This window comes from Piliocolobus tephrosceles, chromosome 6 (assembly GCF_002776525.5).
Source record: "Piliocolobus tephrosceles isolate RC106 chromosome 6, ASM277652v3, whole genome shotgun sequence".
NCBI lineage: Eukaryota > Metazoa > Chordata > Mammalia > Primates > Cercopithecidae > Piliocolobus > Piliocolobus tephrosceles.
In genome coordinates this window covers 25,975,611-26,000,411 of record NC_045439.1, presented here as the reverse complement: position 1 = coordinate 26,000,411, position 24,801 = coordinate 25,975,611, and the positions used below count along the sequence as shown (strand labels likewise).

General features: G+C 36.8%; 1 protein-coding gene across 3 annotated transcripts in view; it reads right to left on the bottom strand.

Annotated features, from left to right (window-relative positions):
* The window catches only part of CEP128 (centrosomal protein 128), a 504,131-nt gene that overhangs the window by 22,053 nt on the left and 457,277 nt on the right, over positions 1 to 24,801 (bottom strand). For all 3 annotated transcript variants that reach the window (XM_023185111.1, XM_023185121.1, XM_026455590.1), the window contains 2 exons: positions 10,731 to 10,808; positions 6,726 to 6,839 (listed from right to left, as the gene is read on the bottom strand). In XM_023185111.1, the coding sequence (XP_023040879.1) occupies positions 6,726 to 6,839; positions 10,731 to 10,808 (192 nt within the window). The remainder of the gene's footprint in view (positions 1 to 6,725; positions 6,840 to 10,730; positions 10,809 to 24,801) is intronic.

Here is a 24,801-nt window from a genome sequence, read left to right as displayed (position 1 = left end):
CACACAGTGGCTCACACCTGTAATCCCAGCACTTTGGGAGGTGGAAGATCACAGATCATCTGTGGTCAGGCATTGGAGGCCAGCCTGGCCAACATGGTGAAACCCCATCTCCACTAAAAATACAAAAATTAGCCAGGCATGGTGGCACATGCCTGTGATCCCAGCTACCTGGGAGGCTGAGGCAGGAGACTTGCTTGAACTCAGGAGGCGGAGGTTGCAGTGAGCCAAGACCATCACTGCACTCCAGCCTGGATTACAGAGTGAGATTCCATCTAAAAAAAAAAAAAAACCAAAGCAACACTCATCTACCATATTAACAGATTTATGAAAATACTCTTCTAGATAAATCCATTTGAATCTCTTTGACTAGTTTTCATAATAGGACTAATATCTAATTGATATTTTATTGTATGAAATTATATATTCCCAGTGTGTCAATAATGAAAAGATTTTACTCAAATTTTTTTTCTTTTTACTTACTTCAGACTTGGCTTCACATGACTTTAATCCATTTTTAGAAACCAAATCCACTCATAGTGGATAAAAATTTGCCACAAACAAGCATACTCAAAAAGATGTGCCATTGACATAAGAAATAAAGGGACGGGTGTGAAGATGTTTTTAATGATGGTTCACAGGAATCAGTGCTTAGTCTCTTAAAGTGACTTTATTGGTTTTTTTTTTTTTTTTTCTTGAGATGGAGTCTCGCTCTGTCACCCAGGCTGAAGTGTAGTGGCACGATCTCGGCTCACTGCAAGCTCTGCCTCCTGGGTTCACCCCATTCTCCTGCCTCAGCCTCCTGAGTAGCTGGGACTACGGCGTCCACCACCATACCCAGCTAATTTTTTTTTTTTTTTTTTTTGTAATTTTAGTAGAGACAGGGCTTCAGCATGTTAGCCAAGATGGTCTCGATCTCCTGACCTCATGATCTGCTCACCTCAGCCTCCCAAAGTGCTGGGATTATAGGCATGAGCCACCACACACGGCCTTAAAGTGACTATTTTAAAAGAAACAATCATTGTTTGGATGAATATATTATGATGTTTGTTAAAAACTAATAAATTTAATTGTCTTTTCTTAGGTATTTAGTACCTAGAATTTTGAATTAGAGATTATTTAAAATGGCTTATATAGTTACATTTGTTCACAATCTTTCTTTTCTTAATATTTTTGTGGAGTAAATTATTTGGAAGGGTAAAAGCATGTGGCTTGCTAAGGGAATTGGGTTTGATAAAGTGTGGCTCTAATAGGTTAAAATATTAATATGTTCATCTAAGTACCCATGTTGGTTTCTGAATAAGCACTTTAGATCCATTACAAATTTCAGATTTTTAACAAAGAAAAAAATACCAATTCAACTGGCAACCTTTTGTTTAATTTTTGAAGAGCAGGATGAAACTGACTAGTTAAATATGGCGAGCAGGTTAGTCTTGACCACTTCAAGAGAATAAACATATCTTCATATTTCAGCATGATTTGATTGCCTTTAAGGTTTTAAATGTGTCATGTAATCTTTACTGCAAAAATAGCAATTAAATTTTTGTTAGAATTTTAGAAAGGCTGAAACTAGAAAATGATTTTTTAAGAGTTTTTAAAATCACCAATTTAACATGTGTTGTACACTCACTGTATGTTCTGGAGTCAAGGCAGTGCTTGCCTTCAAAAGCCCATACAATCTAGTAGAAGAGCATTTCCCAAACATCAATATTCACCTATAGTTTTACTACTGTTTTCTCTTACATTTACTTAAAAGTTAACCTTGCACTCTAAATCTCTGTATAGGGGAGGCTTAAAGGATGGAGAGAAGCACAGAGCTGTGTTTGCATATTAGTTTACATATGAATTCTTATCAAAGCATGGAGTAGTTATAAATGAGATAATTGGAGTATTGTAGGGTTAACACTCTCTCAAATTCTCCCATGGTTGCCACTACTATTCCTAAGCAATATCTGTAAAAATCAATGTAATAATCCATTAGTGATATATTTTTATAGTCATTAAAATAAAAATGTTTATGCATCATCTACAATCTTGAATTGTACTAGGAATTATACATAGCATGCTTTAGCAGCTACTGTTGTAGAAGATTTAAGATATGTACAGAAATAGCTGACTTGAGAAAGTGCTAACAGCCATTAATTGCTGTGAGCAAGGTATAAACAAATTACAAAGATTCAATGAGAGAGAAATGAGTTCAAGGAACAAAACATGTACTTATATCACACACATACTTACACTGAACAAATATGACAGGGCTTTGGCAAACTCTGCTTCCATGGACTCTGCCGAAAGCCATTATTAATGCTTCCTCACCTACCTCATCTTGTCCCATAAAACATCTGTTTGTTTAAAAAGAAACTGTACACTAACTCTTCAACTACAAATTAAAAATCATGACTTTTCTTTCAAGGGGAAGAAGAATGGGGAATAAACATGCCTTCTGCAATTTTACTAAAAAATTCCAATGTTAATTGAAACCATATATTTAGTATGGGTAAAGGTAATAAATGGGGATGTCTTGGACAAAACCATGCTCCTCTGTGAATTCAAATTAGTGATGCTGTGTTACTGGCTGACTTTTGAACATTCTGTTCTATTTGAAACAGCTGAGCCAGGAAGGAAGCCTGTATGTCCTACAGAAACCCAATTAGGCTTGATGAAAGAGAGGCCATGAAATGCTTCTCTTGTCTACCAAGACAGAGAAAATGTTGTGTTAGATTCAGCTTTGAAATGAATTCTAAATGTAAGCTTTTAGATCAGGCTTTGTCCAGTTAGCTTGGTCAACTTAAGACAATATTACATTTGATGCTCTCACAACTGGGGATGATGGTCCTGCTCAAAATCTTGACAGGCTTCTAGAAAGCTGATCCTTTTTGTTGTGGTGATTGCCACAGGAATAAACAGAGGAGATGGCTATAGCCTTGGAGGGATTGAAAGAGAACCTGACTTGCCCACTTCCTGCTAACCCTTCCCTACACCAGCAGTGTGGTCATATTGGATGTTTCATTGCCTTTTTACAACAGCAACAACATAAGAGAAGCCAGCTGCCAACACAGTCTGCTATTCCAACAGTTATTTGTCTGTCAACAGGAATATAGTCAGAATCTACAACTGAAATTCTAATAGTGATCCTCTCCCAAACTGAGATGTGGATAAATGTTTTCTTGTGCCTTGTCACTACAAACCTCCTTTCAAAAGACTCTTGAGCATCTTTCTTTCCTCTGAAGCCCCAATGCAGTTTACTGGGGCCACTTTTATGGGGCTACCTCTATAGCATTTAGCCCTTTTCTTTTTTGTGCCACTGTAATTTGTATGAAGGATTTAAATTCCTAAGGGTTGGTAATGTTTTTTCCTATTGTGCCATTCTCTTGAGCTCCTAGCACAGTGCCTTGGTTTGCATTAGAAATCCAATAAATGTTTGATGAATTCTGTGTTTAGAAAAACAACAACAAAAATATGAATATTGTCCAATTACAACAAAAAAGTCAGAGATTTTTGCTTCATTTTGTTCACTGACGTGAGTCCCATGCACCTAGAAAGTTCTTGGCATACATCTGACACTCAATAAATATTTGCTGAATGAGTAAGTATTATGACTTTCCAAAGAGCTTGGAGAGTATCTATTTGATTGGCAAATACAGAAAAGGAAATACGTCATATAATGTGTAAAGGAAGAAGTAGATTAGTAGTTTCTTCCTCCTCTAGACCAGAGGTTGGAAAACATTTTCTATAGAGGGCCAGACAGTAAATACTTTAGTCTTTGTGGGCCATATGGTTTCTGTAGCAACTATTAAACTCTACTGTTCAGTGCAAAAGCAGCCAAAGACAATATGTGAATAAATGAGTGTGGTTGTATTACAATAAAACTTTATTTACAAAAATAGTTGGCAGGCAAGATTGGACCCACGAGCAGTTTGCCAACCTCTGCTCTAGAGCACCTGTGTCTGTTAGAATTAAGATAACTAGGTAAATATTCTCTCCTTTAATACCATGCTTTCTGCATCTTTATGCATTTATTCCCCAACCCCACACCCACAGGTACTGTGATTTGCAACATGGTAGCTGTACAGTGTATGTTTGTTGCATTAAACTAGTCTTACACTGATTTCCTGGAACTGTAGTTTTCAGTAGAACCAGTTAACTCAAGTCCCTATAATTTGCCTTTTCTTTGAATTCTGTCTTAGCAAATGTGGGGAAAGTTAATAGCTACTGAAATAATGTCTCCTGAAACTGATGGAGTAAGGGGCACATTCTCTCTTGAGTTCCTGTTTCTCTTATCTGAAGCATTTTCTTCAGGATGTCAATGAGGTATCATAGCTGGCTCTTCTGATTATCCATGAAGACAAGAAATGACTAACACAACTTTCTCATTACTCATTTAAGCTCGCTGTTCTTTTAAAGCTGACTTCTCTCTCAGTCTTTTTTAAAAACTTATTTTCATGAAAGGAGTATGAGAAAATGACCACTGGTATCTACAATTGGCAAAAATGTGTTCCCATATTTTCCTCTCCAATGACTACCAAAAATGTTATATTCCTGTGAGTTTTACGTTAAATTACTATATTATTTCAGGCCAGGAATCTGTGACATATGGGTGATAGTAGATATATCCATTGCTGAAATGTATCTGTTTTAAAATATTTAAGTAGTATTAATGGAGAACAATGCCATCATAAAATGGGTTCTGCAGCTCTATCCTATATTTGCACTATCTACTTGCAAAATTTTCAAACTTATTTTTCATTTTGCTAAGTGCTGGCCCCTCTTATGAACTAGGCCTGATGCCCTCTTCAGCTGCAAATGTAATTTTAAACAGAACTCCAATGAGATTACTTGCTGAACATGTTAAACATTCATAGCTTTGCCATATGCTGTTATGGAAATTGCATTGATTTATAGCAATTTGGGTGCCACTAGATAGCACTGATTCACCTGATACCAACTCTAAGTGTACTGGAAAATAATGTTTTAAATGTTTCATTTGCATCTAGACCTCTGTTGAACTAAGAGGCATGTACTATGTTTATGCATTTTCGGAGAACACTGATTTTTACATATTGAAAATATATTCCTGTATTTGGTGACTTCCAGAAAAAATTAGGTATATAAGGTCTAAACTTATACTGTCATGGCACAGTGGTCAGTGACGTAAATTACTAAAGCTAGGCAGACTTAGGTTTTAATCCTGATTCAACCATTTAATTACTATACAGCCTTGCTTTCTTCAGTGGTATAGAGGAAAAATAGTCATGCTTATCTGAGAGGACTGCCATGAATATTACATATGATAATGTACATAAGGCATGTAACACCTACAAAAAGAGAAATGTCTTGTGGTTTGTTCTAAAATATGCTCAATAATCATTAGCTTTTGTAGCCTAAACTTTGTATTTCTGTTATAGATTAGCGGCACTCCTTTAAATGGTGGAGAAATGCTTGAGTTTGCAGGACCTGACTGGGAATGTTGGAAGATGATTTAGAGAACTTAAAAATTGCCATACGAGACAAGGTCACTACTATAGTGAATATATGGATCTATTAAAAACAAAAGTAAAAGGGAACAAAGTCACAGGATGTTCTCTTCACAGTAAGGGTATCAATAACCTGTCCTAATTGTGTTAATTTTTATTTGGAAGGGAGAAAGTATAATGCTCATTTTAAGCATGCTAAGAAGGACTTATGGAAATGAACACTGTCTTTATATCCACTGAGCATTCTATCCAATTACATTCAGAGGAGGAAAGCCGCTTCTTAGAAATAATTATATTTCGCTGTAATAAGTGAATATATACAGTGTAATGAATATTCATACATATTCAAGTTTGTAAGAACACAAGAAAGCCAGAAAACCCTTAGCTTTTTTTTAAATTGACTTGGAGTGCACATTTGAATATAGATGGATTCTCTCTGGGTCAACATTCTCAACAGAGGGCATCTTTGCCCTCCAGGGAACATTTGACAATGTCAGGAGACATTTTTGGATGTTACAACCTGAGATGGGAGATGTTACTGGCATCTAGTGCATACGTTTTAGGGATGCAACTAAATACACTGCAATGCATAAAACTGCCTCTACCACAATGAATTAACTGGCCCCAAATATCAAGAGTGCCAAGGTTGAGAAACCCTGCTCCAAACTGAGAGCTGCCCAAGATCAAATGGATTTAAAATCACCCAGATCCCAGATGGATACTGGGTAGGCTCTAGAGAATGTATGCTTTTTGTTAATATAGTTAAGTCTTCCCAGTGTCCTGTGCTGGCTCCATGGTGATGAAACAAAAGCCGAAGTATTAATACGGAGTTCATATCCCCTCTAGAAGAAAATGACTAGAATTCCAAAGTACAATACATTATCTGACCTACTGCAGACTTCAGTGTGGAGAGCAGCTGGACTTATACATAGAAGAAGGTGAACATCACACTAAGACTTTGACCAAACAGTTGACCAGGGGTTTCTTGGCTCTTAAGCAGCACCAGTTCCCATAAACAAGTAACATATCAAGCAGTGATGGCATAGACTTAAGGCTTACTTCCCAGACAAAATGTGATAAGCACAAATGCTAGATTTTTATTCTCTATTTCCACAGAATTGAAAATCTATTTAATATATCAAGGAAAATATTTTCTTTCACAAGTGCCCTTACACAAACAGAGGCTGCTTAAGAGGTGGTAGCCTTAAACATGGATACTACTTGAAGACTAAAAATGTATATAAAGAACATTACTTTGAAACTTTTGGTTCTGTACTTGATGTCCTCTTGGTGATGCTGAAGAGAATTTCTGCGAACTCTGTATTTAGAGTATCTTCCATCAGTTCTCTCAGATGAACTGCAGGAATCCTGGGAAAAAAAGCAAAGGGTCTGAACTGGTAGAAGAAAGAAAATTGGTGCTTGAAATTAGAGTAAGAAAGAGTCTATATGTAGATAAAAATGAAAATAAATAATTACAAAAATTTAGAGATATATAGGAGAATCACAGGCCACCACAGAGAAAGAAGAAGGTTACATGCAGTGGCTCAAACCTGTAATCCCAGCATTTTAGGAGGCCAAGGTGGGAGGACTGCTCTGCTCCAGGAGTTCGAGACCAGCCTGGGCAACATGATGAAACCTCACCTCTATAAAAAAATACAAAAACTAGTCAGATGTGGTGGTGCATGCCTGTAGTCCCAGCTACTCAGGAGGCTGAGGTGGGAGAATGAGGATCGCTTGAGCCCAGGAGGCAGAGGTTGCAGTGAGATTGTGCTATTGCACTCCAGCATGGGTGAAAGAGCAAGGCTCTGTCTTAAAAAAAAAAAAAGAAAAGAAAAAGAAGAAAATTGTCACTGTGGATAAAACCATAAAAATGCAATGCATCCTACAGTGGTTACCTGAATTCTTTTAACAGCTAGTCCCTATGCCCATCTACAGGGACTGACACCCTTTAGAACAAGGTTCAAGTAGCAATGTACTGTCCAAAGATGTCATTAATGACACATGCCGCATTTGGATGCTGTGTACTATCCCTTGGATTGGTACTTAGCGTCAATATATTCTTGTTTTAAAAAATTGCTATCTATAAAACTAAAGCCCTTTTACTTCACTTATCCATAAACAACATCCTACCTTTTAACTATTATGTCACGTAGATTTTTAAATTTAAGGATAGCTCCTTTGCCTTTATAAACAGAAAAAGAATCAGGTAATAAAAAAAAATTAAGAAAACAAAAATTTCCAGGGCCTGCCTTTTTTTCTTTCTTTTCTCTTCATTTCTTGGGTGAAGAAGGAACACAGCAAACAGTTACTCTAGATAATTATTTAGACATTTCTATTATTACTTAGGGAGAAATTAGAAAAACAATGATGACAACTGATTTTGGTATGTAAAAAAAAATACATATAGGGATTTAGTGTCCCTCAAAGTCACAAGAAACCTTAAACTTACAGAATGTTCAAGCTAGAAGGGGTATTATAATTCCAAAGTTCTCATGCTTAGTATAAAAACAAAACAAAACAAAAACCTCTAAAAACTAGAGCTCAGGGAAGTTAAAATGATTTGCCCAGGGCTGGACAATGTGTGGCAGTTTGGACTTGGAACCCAATGCTACTCCCTTTCCACCTAATCAAAAATGTAGTGTTTAAATAGGGAATTGTAGAGCTGAAACAATTTTTTTTTTTTTTTTTTTGAGACAGAGTCTCACTCTGTCACCCAGGCTAGAGTGCAATGGCATGATCTCAGCTCACTGCAACCTCCGCCTCCTGGGTTCAAGCAATTTTCCTGCCCCAGCCTCCTGAGTATCTGGGATTACAGGCATGTGCCACCACAACTGGCTAATTTTGTATTTTTAGTAGAGATGGGGTTTTGCCATGCTGGTCAGGCTGGTCTTGAACTCCTGACCTCAGGTGGTCCACCCACCTCCCACCCACCTGGGAGGTGGTCCACCCAGCCTCCCAAAGTGCTGGGACTACAGGCGTGAGCCACCATGCCTGGCCAACAATTCTTTCAAAATAAATACGACCACATTTAAACAAGAATAAAGTCAGGCCTATCCAAATAGGATAAGGTCTGTACTCACACTTAAAGTCATAGGCTATGGTCTACATATCAAGAAATACGTATATAAGAACCCAGAGATAATATTGTTCAAGTGTCTCGTCACATGAATGTGGACATTATCTCCTGAGGCATTAAGTGATTTTTGTCTGGTGCATGAGTTTGTACCAGAACTTAGGTCTTTGTATTCTTGTTCACACCACACTGATTTTTAGAAAGTTTAAAGGGTTTGAATAAATATAATCTACATCTAATAATCTCAAGGCTTTATGTATTTCATTTAAGGCCATGTCTAGTCATTTTTGTTAAGTTGATTAAAATCAGCTCTTTGTAATCACATAGAGAACTTTAGAGTACATGTAGAATAGATTTTAAGCTAAAAGCAGCAGGGCGACGCAGATGGGCTCCGCTGTTTTACACATAAATTAGATCCCATGTTCAGCTAGTTTATGGGCTCCAAGCTTCTGTGTCCTCATCTATAAAATGGGTGAAAATAATACCTATCTATAGGGTATCTCTGAAGATTAGGAAACATGTACCATAAAGTACTTTGCACCTGCTAAGTATCATGCAGTGTGTGCATAACACTTGCTAATTAACTCTTTCCCTTTTCAAGCTAAAGGTTTCAATTTTAATATATTGGAAAATACAATGCTGAACTCTGAAAAAGACTTTCCCCCAAAATTTCACTATTTAGGCATCTTCATATGCCTGAGTCTGTATGTATATGAGCTAGACTTGCAGATGATTGCCAGCTCATAGGATTAAAAATAATGATAATGAGCCTTTTGGTAATAATAGAGAATACAACTTTTAAATTGTACTTATGAACATTCTGTTCATTGTAGACAACTGGGGCAAAAGTGATCTGTCACTGGAGGTTAAACTTTATATTTTAATGCTGGTATTACACAGGTGTCTATTTCTCAGTGACTAGTGCCACCTGTTTCCCACACTTTCTCTTGTCTGCCCTTCATTTACTTGGATAATTTCTGTTAGCTACAGAGAAAAAACAAAAAGAATATGGATATAACATATTGCCTCCTGTCACATCGGGTTGTTTAAGAGTAAACAGAAATTGCATTGTTTTGGATACGGTTTCATAATTCTTTGATAGATATTTAAACTGCAAATATATAATCAAATCATGAGAAAGAATCAAAGCTTAGTAAAATATATTTGAAACACTTGGTTTTGTTCAATTTGGGATAGTCTAGCTTTGTAGATGTGTCAGCTAAACTGGATCTCACTCAAAAATGTTAGTTACTGAACTACCAAAAGATGCTTAATGCAAGGTAATTTTAAGATAGTGTGGACCTTGGGAACCACATTATATCAATGCTTCCAATAAATCAATACGGCATGATCTGGCTATTTTCCTATCCACTGTATCTTCAAATAATATGTCAGCTCTAAACAGAACCTAAATATAACATAAGTTATATTTTAAGGTCAATGTGAAATATGATAACATGGTTGCCAAAAAGAAATCCTTCCCATTGTTACCTTCAGCTATACACAGTCAATAAATTATAAATCATTAAAATTTTACATTGCATCTGCAGCCCTAAGGCTATATATGACATTCTTGGGACCAGACCTTGTCCGGCAGGACTGGCAACAGAGATATTTGTTTTGAGTATCTCCTCTGTGAGGAATTAAAAAAAAATTACACAAGGTAAATTAACACATGTAACACATTGGCTTGATAATGAAATGCTTTGTGGTTAGAGGTCTATCAATAAATGGCCATGAAATACGAAATGTGAAATTTATGTGGGTTTGAGTTCATATGTCATAGTATAAAGATAACCTGGGAACTACCATATACCTAAAACAAACAGTACCCATATAATTCACAAATTAAAATTGCTAATCAAAAAAGTTACCTACTGTCAGTGTAATGTGTAACTCTCTTTAATTCTTAGGCTTTTCTAAATTATTGTTAAAGCTTTAGGGGCCCAACTGAGCATCTAGTAGTACAGTAAAAGTATCTTCCTATCTTGTGCTAATATATAAGTTGCATTGTTTTCAATTCTAACTTCACAAATGTCAATAAACTCTGATAAGGTGGTATGCTAAAAGTCCCCAATGTTTTTTAGTCCTTCTTCCTTCACTATACTTTTCTTTGCACATCAGGAAGATGTCAAGTGTTCTCACTCAGATAAAATACTGAAAGAGACAAGCCAACTCTTTCTTACTCTGGAGTCTCTGAAATCTTCTAGTAGGCTCAGTTTCTCAGGCACAGACTCCAGATGGTCCAAGGCCACTCGGGTACTCTGAAATAGAAAACATAAGGAAACCAAACGTTATAAAAAATTGATTAATACTCTCAGAATCCACATACTAAAAATCAGATGCACCACTGAAAGAAGCAGTTCAAGCTGTAGATTTAGACAGTCAAATAAGAGCATATATAATAGTGTTTCCAAGATAAATGTATCTTTTGAAATCAGAAGAATTATTTCCTTTCAAAAAGTATATGAGATGCATTTGCAAGACTGATTCAGATACAAAAATTCTTCCTGGATAATTGCTTTCAACTGATACGCTATGAAACTTTCTATAGACTATTTCATATGAATATTAATTTACAAACCTGCTTCAGTGAACATCAGAAATAAACCATGAGGTAATACTGAGAAATAGATGAATCTGCAGTTACTTATCTATGGAGCATATTAGAGATTCTCAAATGTTGCCATTATAAAGAAGAAAAGAGTTCTCGGCAATTATTTCAGTTAAAAGGGAAGGAGGAGTGGTTCTCGAGATTTGGAAGAAATATCTGAAATTAAACATTTGCTGCAGGGACACAAGATCCTGTTGATCATAAGTCAGTAACTTATTACATAGTCTTTAATTAGCTGATCACTTACACCCACCTGTGAACATTAGAGAGAATGATCTGAAAATTATTTCAAAGCAAACATAAAATAAAAAGTTAAATGGTAAAATAACCTTAAGACTAGAGACTGCATATATATTATAAGCATCTCTGTATTCTCAGTTCTGTCACAAGGCCACACATCTTAGGCGGGTAACAGGTGCTAGCTCTTAAATTTAAAATGAATTTTAATTGTTCAACGAAATAAACCATAAACCCTATGGCTGACACATGGGAAGAAAGTGAAGTGTTCTGCAAGAACCTGGACATGAATTTACACGAAGTTGCAGGGAAGTAAGTGGACCCTCAATATTCCATGTGCGTCCCTACTTCTCCCCTGTGAAAGTTCTGAACAATGGATTCTGAGAGTGTCACTTCTGGAATGAGACAGTTGAACCTGAACGTTCCCCCTTCTATCCCAGCCCCTGCCATGAGGACCCTGATGGCCACATGCTTCAGAAGGCAAAACTACAAGATTAACATGAGAGCTGCCCACCATATTGGATTTCATGTGAGTCACACAATAACCTCTATTGTGTTAAGCCATAAGATTTCAGGGTTAGTTATCAATGCATCATATAGCATTAATTATCATAAATAATACCTACCCTGAGAATTAAACAATGAAATTGTAAGCTAAATAAGTAGTCAACTGGCTCATTTTGTGGAATGGGGAGTCTCTCAATTATGAATATGTATTTTTTTCTTTTCCGGAGACAGGGTCTTGCTCTGTTGTCCAGGCTAGACTGCAAAGGCACATTCACAGCTCACTGCAGTCTCAACCTCCTGAGCTCAAGGGATCCTCCAACGTCAGCCTCTGAGGACCTGGGACTAACGGCACACACTACCACACCCAGATAATTTTTGTATTTTTTTTTCTCGGGAGGAGTTCATTATTTTCTCAGTTAACTTTCCTATTTGAAATCTCCTATTTCCCCGAACAGAGAGATGCTGTTCTCTGCCTGGCATATCCAATCCAGAGCCTCAATGATGCAGGTTCCCCCACAGCATATACTTTACATCTTTCACAGCGTTCGGGGGTAGAGGCAGTTATGGAGACAGAGGGCTGAGGGTCTAACCCTTCCTTACAGACACTTTCAATGTACCCATCCACCCCCTCCTTCAACAGTAACTGTGCTGATTATTTCCATGCAAAAGTCTTTCCAGAATTTTGCGGGGTGAATGATCTTCGATTGCTTTCCATTGCTATCCCCTTGGCAGGTCCTTGAGTTTCACCTTGTCTGTTCCGAGTCACTTTACTACTTTTCAGTGTTCTGCGACTTGGAGTTACCGATGTCTTCTAGTTTTGACAAGTATAAATCAGTTTTTCTATTGCTTCATATCCTTATTTTTGTAATTAGATTTTTGAGAAGGGCAGAAACACCTTAACTCTGCTATTCCGAAAAGGAAGTCTGCATGCTGTTTCTTCAGGTTCATAAAGTTCTCTTTTTCAAGTTCCATTTAAAGGATTTAGTATTTTGTTCCTTCTGCTTTAACATTTATATTATTGTTAGTCTTTAGGCCACGTGTACTCACTTACACTGCCGTGCGTTTTAAATGACTTCATTTAATTTTTTCATGTGTAGGGAAGATTCACCAAAGTGATGTGTTTCTTACTATAGGCCATGACATGTAGGCTTAGGAGCTTGCAGTTTTAGCCACCGTATATGCTATATTTATTTAAATAATAAAATTATAGGTTTTCTCAGGAATTATACTGACCCTTGAACAATAACATACAAAGCAACGCCCTGATGATTTTAAAGCAAAATTTTATGGATTGCATAAAATCCTCTTAATAAACACACTCCAATAATATCTGTAGTATTAAAACTTTATTTCCTTTTTTTGTCCCATATTTTTCTCATTTAGAAGTGATCTTCTGAACCAAGGTTAAGTATGTAAAACTCATTTTGTGCTCAAAATAAGCAAATGATCTCTTGCCCTACTGTAAAATGCAGCATGTTATGTAAATAGTTTTGCTTAAAATTTTCAATCAACCAGGTGACTACATGAAACCATTCTTTTCCTTGCATGTGTTTACATACTATTTTTTGACTATTATGTTTTTGGATGTATATTCAAATGGCTATGTTTTTGTGAGTGAATTTTGAAAAACTCCTTAACCCCTTCTGTTCTCGGTGCAGTTATTTTTATTCTCCCCTTCCTTGCCATCCCCCCCACCCCCATATCTCCATCAACCAATCTTTATACTTTCTCACTATTTATTTCACTTGTGGCTTATTTTATATTCCATTTATGCATTGCTTATAAATACCTTCCTCAATATCAGAAACACTTTCTGGTACACATACCTTTCTTTTCATCCTTATATTCTAGTCAATTAACAACAAATGTCTATCTTCGAGATCATAGAAAGATCCATAAACATAGACAGCATAGTTCCTGTTCCTCAGGAGCATTTAGCTTACCCAGGGGAGCAAAAGATGTAATAATTATACAAAGAAAAAAGTTATTTGTACTTATTTTAAGGGAATTGCATGCACAAATGCTGAACTAACTAGTGCATTTTCAACAACAAGATGTGAAGTAATGAAGATGATGAGTCCAATCCTACAGTCATCTCAGGTCTCATAATTTCATGATTAAGTGATGTTATTTTGGGAGAAAAATGTATTTTCTGGCTCTTCTCTCTCTTTCTCTGCATCTATGTGAGTGTACTTTAAACTGCCACTTTGGCATACAGACTCAAGAACATGAATAACATTGCAACTTTTTTTTTTTTTTTTTTTTTAATTTAAGATTGGCTGGGATTCTGTGATTAGAACCTTGTCACATTACTTGAGATTTCAAAATTATTTTCACCCCAAAGCTCATAGCCAGAGAGACAATATCCATTAGCAGATGAATAGTTTAAAATAAGGAACTTGCTGTATTTCAGAGATGTCATGAGGACCTATGTCATGTTACTTCCCAGGCAAATACTTTGTGCAGAGTCAGGGAAACATTTTGTTTTTTAAGTTGGTTATTTTTTTTTTCTACCTTACATTATCTAATGCCTTAAAGGGCATGGACAAGTCCCCATTGTTAAAAAATTAAGGGAGCAAAGTTTATGTCAATAATGTCACCAGCATATGACACGTGCTTAATTTGTCTTTAATTTTAATTCTTTTCAAGAATAAATAAATCAGATGCTTACAAAGGGGTTTAAAATTAGAAAGCAAAGAAAAGTTCACAATTAAGATTCCACTTCATAAAGGGCCAGTACATTGTATATATTTGGTTTATCTCAGAGGCTAGAAGAGCTGGATTTCCAGGGGCCTAGAAGTAGGGTCAAAACAGATGATCTGTTAATCTTAATCCTGTTTAGTAGCAAAACGAAAGACTGAACAATGAACACATAATTTGAGTTTGAATACACTTCATAATCCCTCACACCACCATATGAGATAGGTACGTATTATTGTTATCATCATTATGCAGATGAGGCAACGGAGGACTGCAGAGTGTAAATAATCTCCTTACAGTCAGATGGTGGCAAAGCTGGGATGCAAACCCAAGCAGCCGAAATACAGAAACGGCAAGGTTCTTATTAGGAAAATATTTTCATGGCAAATTGCCAGCTAAAACAGACTATATTGCAACTAGAAGCTGAAATAGTGAGTGCTTTATGTAAATTCCTAACCTCTCTCTAGCTATCAACTTTTAGCAGCTAGATTTTGAAGATGTGTCCTTGATAGGCTTATTTCTGAAAGAAAAGTTTTAAGATGAAACCATAAAGAATGTCATCTCACTGGTGTTAAAGAGTCTGTACTCAGGACCACATGTCTAAACAGACTCTTGTGTAAGCAAACGCGTGCGCGTGCATACACACCCACACACCCCCCCCCCCCCACACACACACACACAGGGTCTGGACAGTCCTGTTGATTAGAGGATGTTAAATGTCAGAGGAGTTTTATGATACTAACACCGCCTTTTCTTTTTTTCATAACATTTAACACTAGTGAAGCATACTATCTGGCTGCTAAGAGGTGTTTCAAATAAATGTTGGCTGAATGCAGACAAAGGTAGACTCACCATGTTCTAATAAACTCACTGAATCTTGACCTCTTTATTAAAAACCCAGAAGCACAACTTTGATGTTTTATTTATTTCCTGTAGACTAAGGGCAAGATCAAGTGGTAGAAGCAACAGTGAAATTCAGAAATCTTGTCTAATAGGCCCTGTGGCCTTTGCACCTACAGATGTGTTTGGCTATCTGTTGACAAGGGCAAAGAGTAACCTCTCAGTTTTGCCATTCCAAAATCTTCAACAAACACCAAACTCCTATGAAGTTGAGCTGTCTGTGAACAGTACATTTTTCCTTAGTAGTTCCTTTATTTCTGACTGCAGGGAAACTGAATAATATAGTATGACAACATAAGTAGCGGCAATTAGGAATTAAAAAGGGGAAATGCATTGCAATTCTTAGATTCCTGTCTCCTGTAGAGAAAACTTAAGGAACAGATTTAGCCATAAATAATTTTAGTATTTATACTGCTCTTTGAAAAAAAAGGACATTTATTTTCTTATTAACATAATAACAACTACCATTTTCTTATAGTGTTATTGAAATCATATGTGTTTTGAGGTTTAGATGATGAATAAATTAAAGGAGATGATATCTACATTTTTATTTCAAAAATAAATGTGTGAGTTTTGGGCACTGCACACATGTTAAATAAATAAGGCTATGAAGCAGTTTATTTGGGTTCAAAAATGCAATTCTATTTCATTTGGAAACAGATCCACTGCAAAACTTTCCTGACAAATGGCTGAAAGGTGGTAAAAGGACCTGAGTAAACACGTTTCTAGGAGAGGAAGGGTGAGATCATAAAAAGGATAGACTGTATGCCTTTTCACTTGTGGTAACTCGATCCAGCACAGCTGTATTGGCTTCACAGGGCCCTGTTTTCCAAATTGTATAAGACACTCACTGGAACCAAACCAAACAGTAGCAGAGAAGAGGCCAGCAAAGTCATGGTGCTGATGCACATCCTTTATGAGCTCCAGTGTTCAAAGTTGTGTGTATTTCTTGGGATATCAGAGGAGTCCTCTATTTCTAGACTATATTTTATAAGTGGTCTAAAAAATCAGATACCAACTTAGAAGTGTTTACATGTGTATTGAGGTAAGAGGGTACATAAGGCTTGTTAAGTAAAAATGCTTGTGAAGTTAACATGGCACTACGACATCAGTGTCTACATTTGGGCTAACATCTAGAAGAGTTTCTGTCAACAACAAATTCTATTTGTCTTCATATAACACTATTGTAGTCAAAAGTGGTAGAAGATCTTTTAAAAAAAAAAGCAATGATAAAATTTGAGAACAGGTAACATATCTTCACTGAAAACTGAGATACAGAACACTTTCTAGCTATTTTCCAACTCTTATTCACAGTATTTTTTTTAAGAGAGGAACTATATGAAACACAGAATCTGCCATTTCAGATTACTGCTTTCTTATTTCTAGATATAACCAAATTATGTTACAGCCAATCCATTATCTTACTATTAGCTTAAAAAGATGTAGTGTTTTCTCCAAATGAGTGACTTAGTTGTTTTTTTTTTTTTCTTTCGATAAGAAAACACCAAGAATGATTTGATGGAGAAGGGAAGACAGAGGAAACAAAGAATCATCTCTTCCCCCGAGGATTCTTGAGATTGTCTGCTTTAATATCATTCTTGCCACTCCCTGATATAAAGAAAAAATAACAGACAAAGACAAATGAGGACTAGTTTAATGTTCTCTGTGTGCTGAACAATAAACTAGGCACTTACAACTGTTTACAAGAAGGAGGGTCTTGAGATCTACAATCTACTTAATTGTAATCACTTCATTTCTTAAAACTGAATATAAAATGTACTCACAAGGGAAATACATTTCAGAGAATTTGCAAAAAAACATTTTTTAAGTGATTGCATGTTAAAAAATGAGCAAAGAGTATAAGCCAAGGTTTCCTGGAAGATCCTGTGTTTAGCAATTTTTGCTATGGTGACAGGTAAAGAAACTATGCTTCTAGATACACAGGTCCCAAACACGTGTAAGCAGCTGCATGATGAACAGAGGTGGAAGATATGCTTCATTGGAAATCAGCATCCCTAATTTGTGGATATTCATAGTTCCAGTAATGTTACTTACTTGTGTTTTGTGATTTTTGGAATATGACTTTGCCCTGCCCTTCTAAGCTTCAGTATCTTATTTGGAAAATGGGGATCAATAATGATGGTCTTTATTATTCTACACCCACAGAATAATACATTCACATTCACTCTCTTACTTGTGACTATCGAAGTACTTACTTGTGATAGTCACAAGTAGGAGAGCGAATGTAAATGTGCACTGAAAAGTGTCAAGTACTTTTCAAAGCAAATTTTTGTTTTTAAAGCTGAATCTCTGAGGTACCATCAACTCTAGTAACTTCTAAAAGGTGAAGAGGTCAGTGACAATCTAAAATTAGAGCTAATAAAAGCTAGTCAACAGAGCACAAAGCAGAAGCAAGCCAAATTTAATTAAAACTATATCTAATATTTAGAAATGCATTTACTATTCTACAGACATCATCTAAGATGTTAAAGTAATAGAAGTGTAATAGCACATAAATTACTTTTGTACATACTGTGCCTTCCATGGAGAATATTCCCTCCAATTTCCTTATCTGGTTAACATTTTTCCCCACAATGCTATGAGCATCTTTGAGCATACAGGAAATGTGAAAGAAATTTACAGAGCTCACCCGTATACCCACCACCTGGATTCAACTATTAACATTATGTTTTATATTTGCTTTATCATATATCAATCCATGTATCCATCACTCTGTCTATCCTTCGATCCAACTTATTTTTGGGGTGCATTTCGAAGTACATTACATACATTAATACAGGTTCCCTTACCTAATTCAGCATGCATATCATCAACTCCACTTCATTATGTTTTTAAATGTAGAATTTGCATCTAATGAAAAGCACAAATCCTAAGTGAACTGGTTAACTTTTATTTTCTTTCATATGTTAGCTTAGTCATCAATTCTTCAGGGAAGGCTACCCGGCTTTCTCTGACACTGTGAAACAATCTCTCCATTGCATCATGAGCCTCACTTTGATAACACTTATTGGAGTACTAATATTATATTCATTTGTGTGACCGATTAATGCTTGCACAAGCAGTGGGCAATAAACATCATGAGGGTAGGGAATGTCTGTCCCCAGCATTCCACCAAAGTGCCTGACCCAGGAGAGGTATTCAGCAAATGCTACGTAAACGAATGAATATTATTCGATGAAGGAAAGGTTTTCACATTTATTCAGTCTGCAAATATTTACCGAATGCCTCAGACACTGTTCTAGCAGTGAAAAGGTAAAAACTCTCTGTCCTTAAGAACAGAAATGGGAGAGAAACTAACATGTTCATAAAATGTGATGTCATAAACACTCTGAAGAAGTGTAAAGCAGGGTAAAGTGGTAGTGAGTGACAGGGTTTCTATTTTAGACACAGTGGTCTGTGACAGCCTGTCTGATACAATGGTTTTGGAGCAGATGGAGTCATGAGCATTGCTAGAGGAAAGCAATGGGGACAGGATATGTTGCGGGAGGTCAGGGACCCAAATGGAGGGATCAGCTGGAGCCGCCACAGAGGAACATAAATTGTGAAGATTTCATGGACATTTATCAGTTCCCAAATAATACTTTTATAATTTCTTATGCCTGTCTTTACTTAATAATCTCTGAATCCTGTTATCTTCGTAAGCTGAGGATGTACGTCACCTCAGGACACTGTGATAACTGTGTTAACTGTACAAATTGATTGTAAAACATGTGTTTGAACAATGTGAAATCAGTGCACCTTGAAAAAGAACAGAATAACAGCAATTTTTAGGGAACATAGGATGACAACCATAAGGTCTGAGTGTCTGCAGGGTTGTGCAAAAAGAGCTATATTTTTCTTCTTGAAGGGAGCCTACAAACAGACGTGCAAATAGGAGAGATATTGCTAAGTTCTTTTCCTAGCAAGGAATATTAATATTAATACCCTGGGGAAGGAATGCATTCCTGGGGGGAAGGTCTAAAAACACCGCTCTGGGAATGCCTGTCTTGTGCAGTTGAGATAAGGGCTGAGATATGACCTGGTCTCCTGCAGTACCCTCAGGCTTACTAGGGTGGGGAAAAACTCCACCCTGGTAAATTTGTGGTCAGAGCAGTTCTCTGCTCCGGAACCCTGTTTTCTGTTGTTTAAGATGTTTATCAAGACAATGTGTGCAGCACTGAACATAGACCCTTATCAGTGGTTCTGCTTTTTCCCTTTGTCCTGTTCCCTCAAAGACATGTGATCTTTGTTAGACCCTTATTAGCAGTTCTGCTTTTTGCCTTTTGAAGCATGTGATCTTCGTACCTACTCCCTGTTCTTAACCCCCCCTCCCCTTTTGAAACCCTTAATAAAAACTTGCTGATCTGAGGCTCAGGGAGCATCACGGTCCTACTGAACTGTGATGTCACCCCCGGCAGCCCAGCTGTAAAATTCCTCTCTTTGTACTGTCTCTCTTTATTTCTCAGCTGGCCGACACTTATGGAAAATAGAAAGAACCTCCATTGAAATATTGGGGATGGGTTCCCCCAATAAGTATAAACTCAAGGCCAAAGCCCTAAGGAGGGCACCTGTCTGGCACTTTGCAGGAATGAATAGTGAAGAGTCTGGTGTGGTCAAGTAGGAGCTCACTGTCAGGTGAGTCCAAAGATATCTGGGGCAAGAGCTTTTAGAACCTTTTTGGCCACAGTTAAAATTCTGTATTTAATTCTTATTGAGATGGAAGGTCTTTTGAGGGTTTGAGCAGAGGAGTGACATCCTCTCATTTACTCTCTAAATAAATATGAGGATGTTGTTTGGAGAGCGGACTGCTAGCCCCTCACCCCTAACCAGGAGGTCTTGTGGAGTTTGGGAGTGCTGTGTGAGGGGAAGATGGGCATCCTACTCTTAGGCTGTGAACTTGCTGAACAGTAGCAGAAACTCTGAGACCCACCTCAGGGTGTCCTTTGCATAGAGCTCTGTCAAAAATTTACAGGGAGAATAGGCAGAATCCCCAGAAGGCCAATGGTGCCATACCAAATGCTCTTGATTTACCAAAAACACTCTCTCATCCCAAGAGCATGCATTTTGTCTATAAACTTCTGAAAATGTCATATATGTCCACAAAATGTTTTCTCTAATGTTTTTATTTGTGGTATCCTTCTGATTAAGGACAGGGAGCAAAACGTAGTAAAAAAAAGATCATTGATAAGAAGAAATCAGAAGATACAAGGTTATAGCTCAGCTTTGACATTACCAGTTATATGAACTTGGGCAAACAATTTAGCCCATGGTTCTCAGTTTCTAAGTCAGGAAATGGGAAAATAGGATCTGAACATCTCTAATAACCTTTTTGGCAGTAGCCGTAGTCCACTGTAGCATTAACTTCTTCCTGTAGCAGGTTAAGATCTGCTTTTTAAGCTTAAAAGGCTGGAAAGGGTATGGAGAAACAAAGATTTTATAAAGAAAAAGCAAACTAAGGAAAAAAAGTAGATATGGGGTTCTTGGGGTTAATATTTACCCAAGAATACCTATGGGGTGGAAAAAGCTTCACCCTTCTATGGCAGAAAGTGAAGCTAATGACTGTGTTAAAAAAAAAAAAAAAAAACAGGAAAAAAGACATTTTTGTTTCCTCGGGTGTTTACCCCATGAAATTACCAACTCCAAATATTTGTCATGGTGTATTTTTAGAAAAGATGCTTCCAAAAGTAGGCAACGAACTTGCTTTTCATTTTTTTCACCTTATAACTGGCCTAACTTAAAAAAAAAAAAAAAAGATCTCACAATTTTCCCCTTATCTAAATACTGCTGATCAGCTTCTGGTTTTATTGCCACAAATGTTACTCCATACTTTTGCTTCTCTCCTGAAAGCTTCTATGCCATCGTGACTTTATACATGAAGGTCTATCTGTCTGTAATGTTCTCTATACATTGCTTAAATTAGCTCACTGATTCTCCTGCAAGATTGGGCTTGGTCACTGCCTCCTCTAACATGATAGTTAAGAGCTTGGGCTCTTGAGGCAGTCTACCTGAGTTTAAACCCTGGGTTAGTCACCTACTGGCTATGTGTCTATAGAAAAGTTCCTGATCCCTCTACAGTGGGACTCAGTTTCCTAATTTTGCAGAGTTGTTGTAAGGATCAAATACGTTAACACATGTAAAGTGCTTAGAGCAGGGTTTGGCATGTGGTAAGCACTCAATAAATGTTAGCTATTACTGCAGTGATAATACTAGTTATTATTCTGTGAGCCTTTCCTCTAAACTCTGGGTTAGGTGCCCATCCTTAGTATTTCCTGTGTGTATATGTACCTCTCATCCTGTGTGTAATTATTTTGTAATGTGTGTTTACTTGTCTCTGCAAATTCCTTAAAGGGAGGATGATATTTTTACCTATATTGCCAGTGCTGAGTACTTGGTATCGCACACAAATAAATTTCAGTTTTATTAAATAAAACCTTCTTATAATAAACATACACAAAGATACATTTAGACTGCAAATTCCTTACACTGCAAATTCCTTACACTGCACTCAGAAATTACACTGCAAATTCCTTAAAGGGAGGATGCAAATTACACTGCAAATTCCTTAATGGGAGGATGCAAATTACACTGCAAATTCCTTAATTCATTACACTGCAAATTCCTTAAAAGGAGGATGATATTTTTACCTATATTGAGTACTTGATATTTACCAGTGCTGAGTACTTGGTATCACACACAAATAAATTTCATTTTATTAAATAAAACCTTCTTCTAATAAACATACACAAAGATACATTTAGAACTTAGAAATGTTGTGGCAAGAAAAATATTGCAAGATTATATTTTAAATGTAGAATTGAAAAATCGACTATCTTTGAGGGACAGAGAATATTTCTCAACAGACTCAAAATTAAAGAAATAATAAAAACAAAAAACAGAACTGAAAGAAGAATGAGGGGACAGTAGAGTCCCCATGAGTTAAAGAGAGGAAGATGAGAACCAAGTCTTCTGTGGACCTAATTACGTGGCACAGGTGTGAGTGCTCTGAAGAGCAATGTGCTTCCTATGGATGAGTCGACAGGAGCTTAGCCCTGAGGGACAATGATGGGGACACCCAACACAGGGCAGATACTGAGAAATGCTAATCATTTCCCTGAATCCTGTAAAGCCCTGGCCCCAAGTCCTCAAGACACTCTCAAATAGGTAATCACATTTGTCTCTTCCATATTTAACCTGGAGCAGAGGGTCCTGATAAAGAGCTCTGATTAGGAATGATCATTGTTCTGGCTGAGGTAGGGTCCAGGTTGATTTATTTAAAACCACCTTGGTGAGGTAAACATACTTAATCTTCTATGTTCTCAAAATAAAGGGCTATTTTCTTTTTTAGAGATGTCCTGTGTTCTCAAAGAGAACGACAAAATAAATTAATTAGTTTCCATTACTTCACACACAGTGCTTGGATGTTGAAAGACCATGTGAACAGCTAATCCCCCTACACAGATGAGTTTCTTGTGACAGGCAGATCAGATCTAAAGAGAAATCCGGCAATGTATTTTATTTTTATCACTGTGGCATTGAGATTTATTTCAAAAAGAAGTGAGATCAACTATGCCTATGTTTTTAAAGTTTACTTTCATAATTAATCCTTTTTTGAACACTCAGAAACACTCTTCTGGCTCTTGTAGCAAAGTGTTTCCCTGGCGACTGCTGCCAAAGCAGACAGAAGCGGAGACTATCAGGTATATTTTAAAACCTTCAAAAATCCAGCTGCACTGTCTCAAAGAATCCTCACTACCAAACCATACTTAGTTAAAAGTACCAATAATCTAAAGTTAGAGCAATATATTTTGACAAACAATTCATCTAAACAGCTAATGTTAAAGGTTAACTTTAAGTATGATTGAGATGCTCTATTAGGCTGTGTCCTAAATGGCTGAACAAAGGGTATTAAGAGGGTATATATGGAGTACCTGTGAGCACATGTATGTATTTTTGAAGTTGGCCTGGTGCTGAATTTTCAACCACTGGTTGAGAAAAATGGATCATGAAAACCAGTGGATACAATACAGCTGACAATGTTATTTGGTGAACACATTCATCTACGATTCGCCACAACCAACTGTTTTCCTGAAACTCCAATAGCTAGAAAGTCCTTCCCCTCCCTGCCCAAATGAAAGCCACGCATTCATGCAACTGGACAACAATGAAGCTTTGTGGCTGGTGGTAAGTAAGAAAAAGAGCTGGTCTTGCCAAAACAATTTCAAGTTTTGAACTCAAGCCCCCTCCCCTACTTCATTGTACATATTCAACTAAAATGAATAAGTCCTGCAGCATTACTAGACACATTAGTAACTAAAAGTAGCCAAAACCACACAACTTTGGACATTTCAAGTGTGCTATGAAAACTCTAGAAAACATGCAATACTCTGAAAATTAGGCAGGATTTCACAAAAGCTTATTAACAGAACTGGATACGGCATCCAGTCTTTCCTGTACTCAGCAAGCATATACTAGTACCTACTATGTGCAAATCAAATCTACAACATCTCTATGCCAGACTTCATTCTGCTAAAGTTGACCAGATTCAGCTCAAGAACATTCTTTGGGTTTCTGAATGAAAACAGGTCAATAGAGATAAACATGTACATTATGTCATAATTTTTCATTAGCCATCTTTTTTTTCTCATTAAATCGAAAACTCTTAAACATAGGGATTGTCTTAGTTTGGCTGCTAAGTAATAAAATAAGTAATAAAAATACCACAGAGTGGGTGGCTTAAACAACAAATTTGTTCTCATAGTTCTGGACGCTAAGAAGTCCAAGACAAAGGCTCTGGCAGATCTTATGTCTGGTGAGCACCTGCTTCCTAGCTTATGTAGACAGCCACCTTTTTGAGGTGTCCTCACATAGTCAGGAGAGAGACCATCTCTCTAGTATCTTTTGCTTCTTGTATGGGCACTAATTCCATCATGCAGGCTCCATCCTCATGACCTCATCTAAACCTAATAATCTCCCAAAGGGTCTACCTAACTTGCCAGCTTGCAAGTTGGGCAAAATCTCAGACCCTCACGGATATACTTTGGGCAATACAATAAAAATATGAAGTATTATGTAATAGAGATTATTTAGTTCATTGACCCTAACATCCTTCTATGTGATTCCATAATTCCTCTATTTTCATATTATTTTAGTTCTTTCTAGCACAGTTAGAAACAATTGATGAATAATGATAAAATAATTTCCAGAATGATAAAATAGCAAAATCCTTCAAGAATATGAGATCAGCAAGATCTTTTATGTATCTGCAAGACAGAATGGGACTTACTCCATTTTTTTTTTTT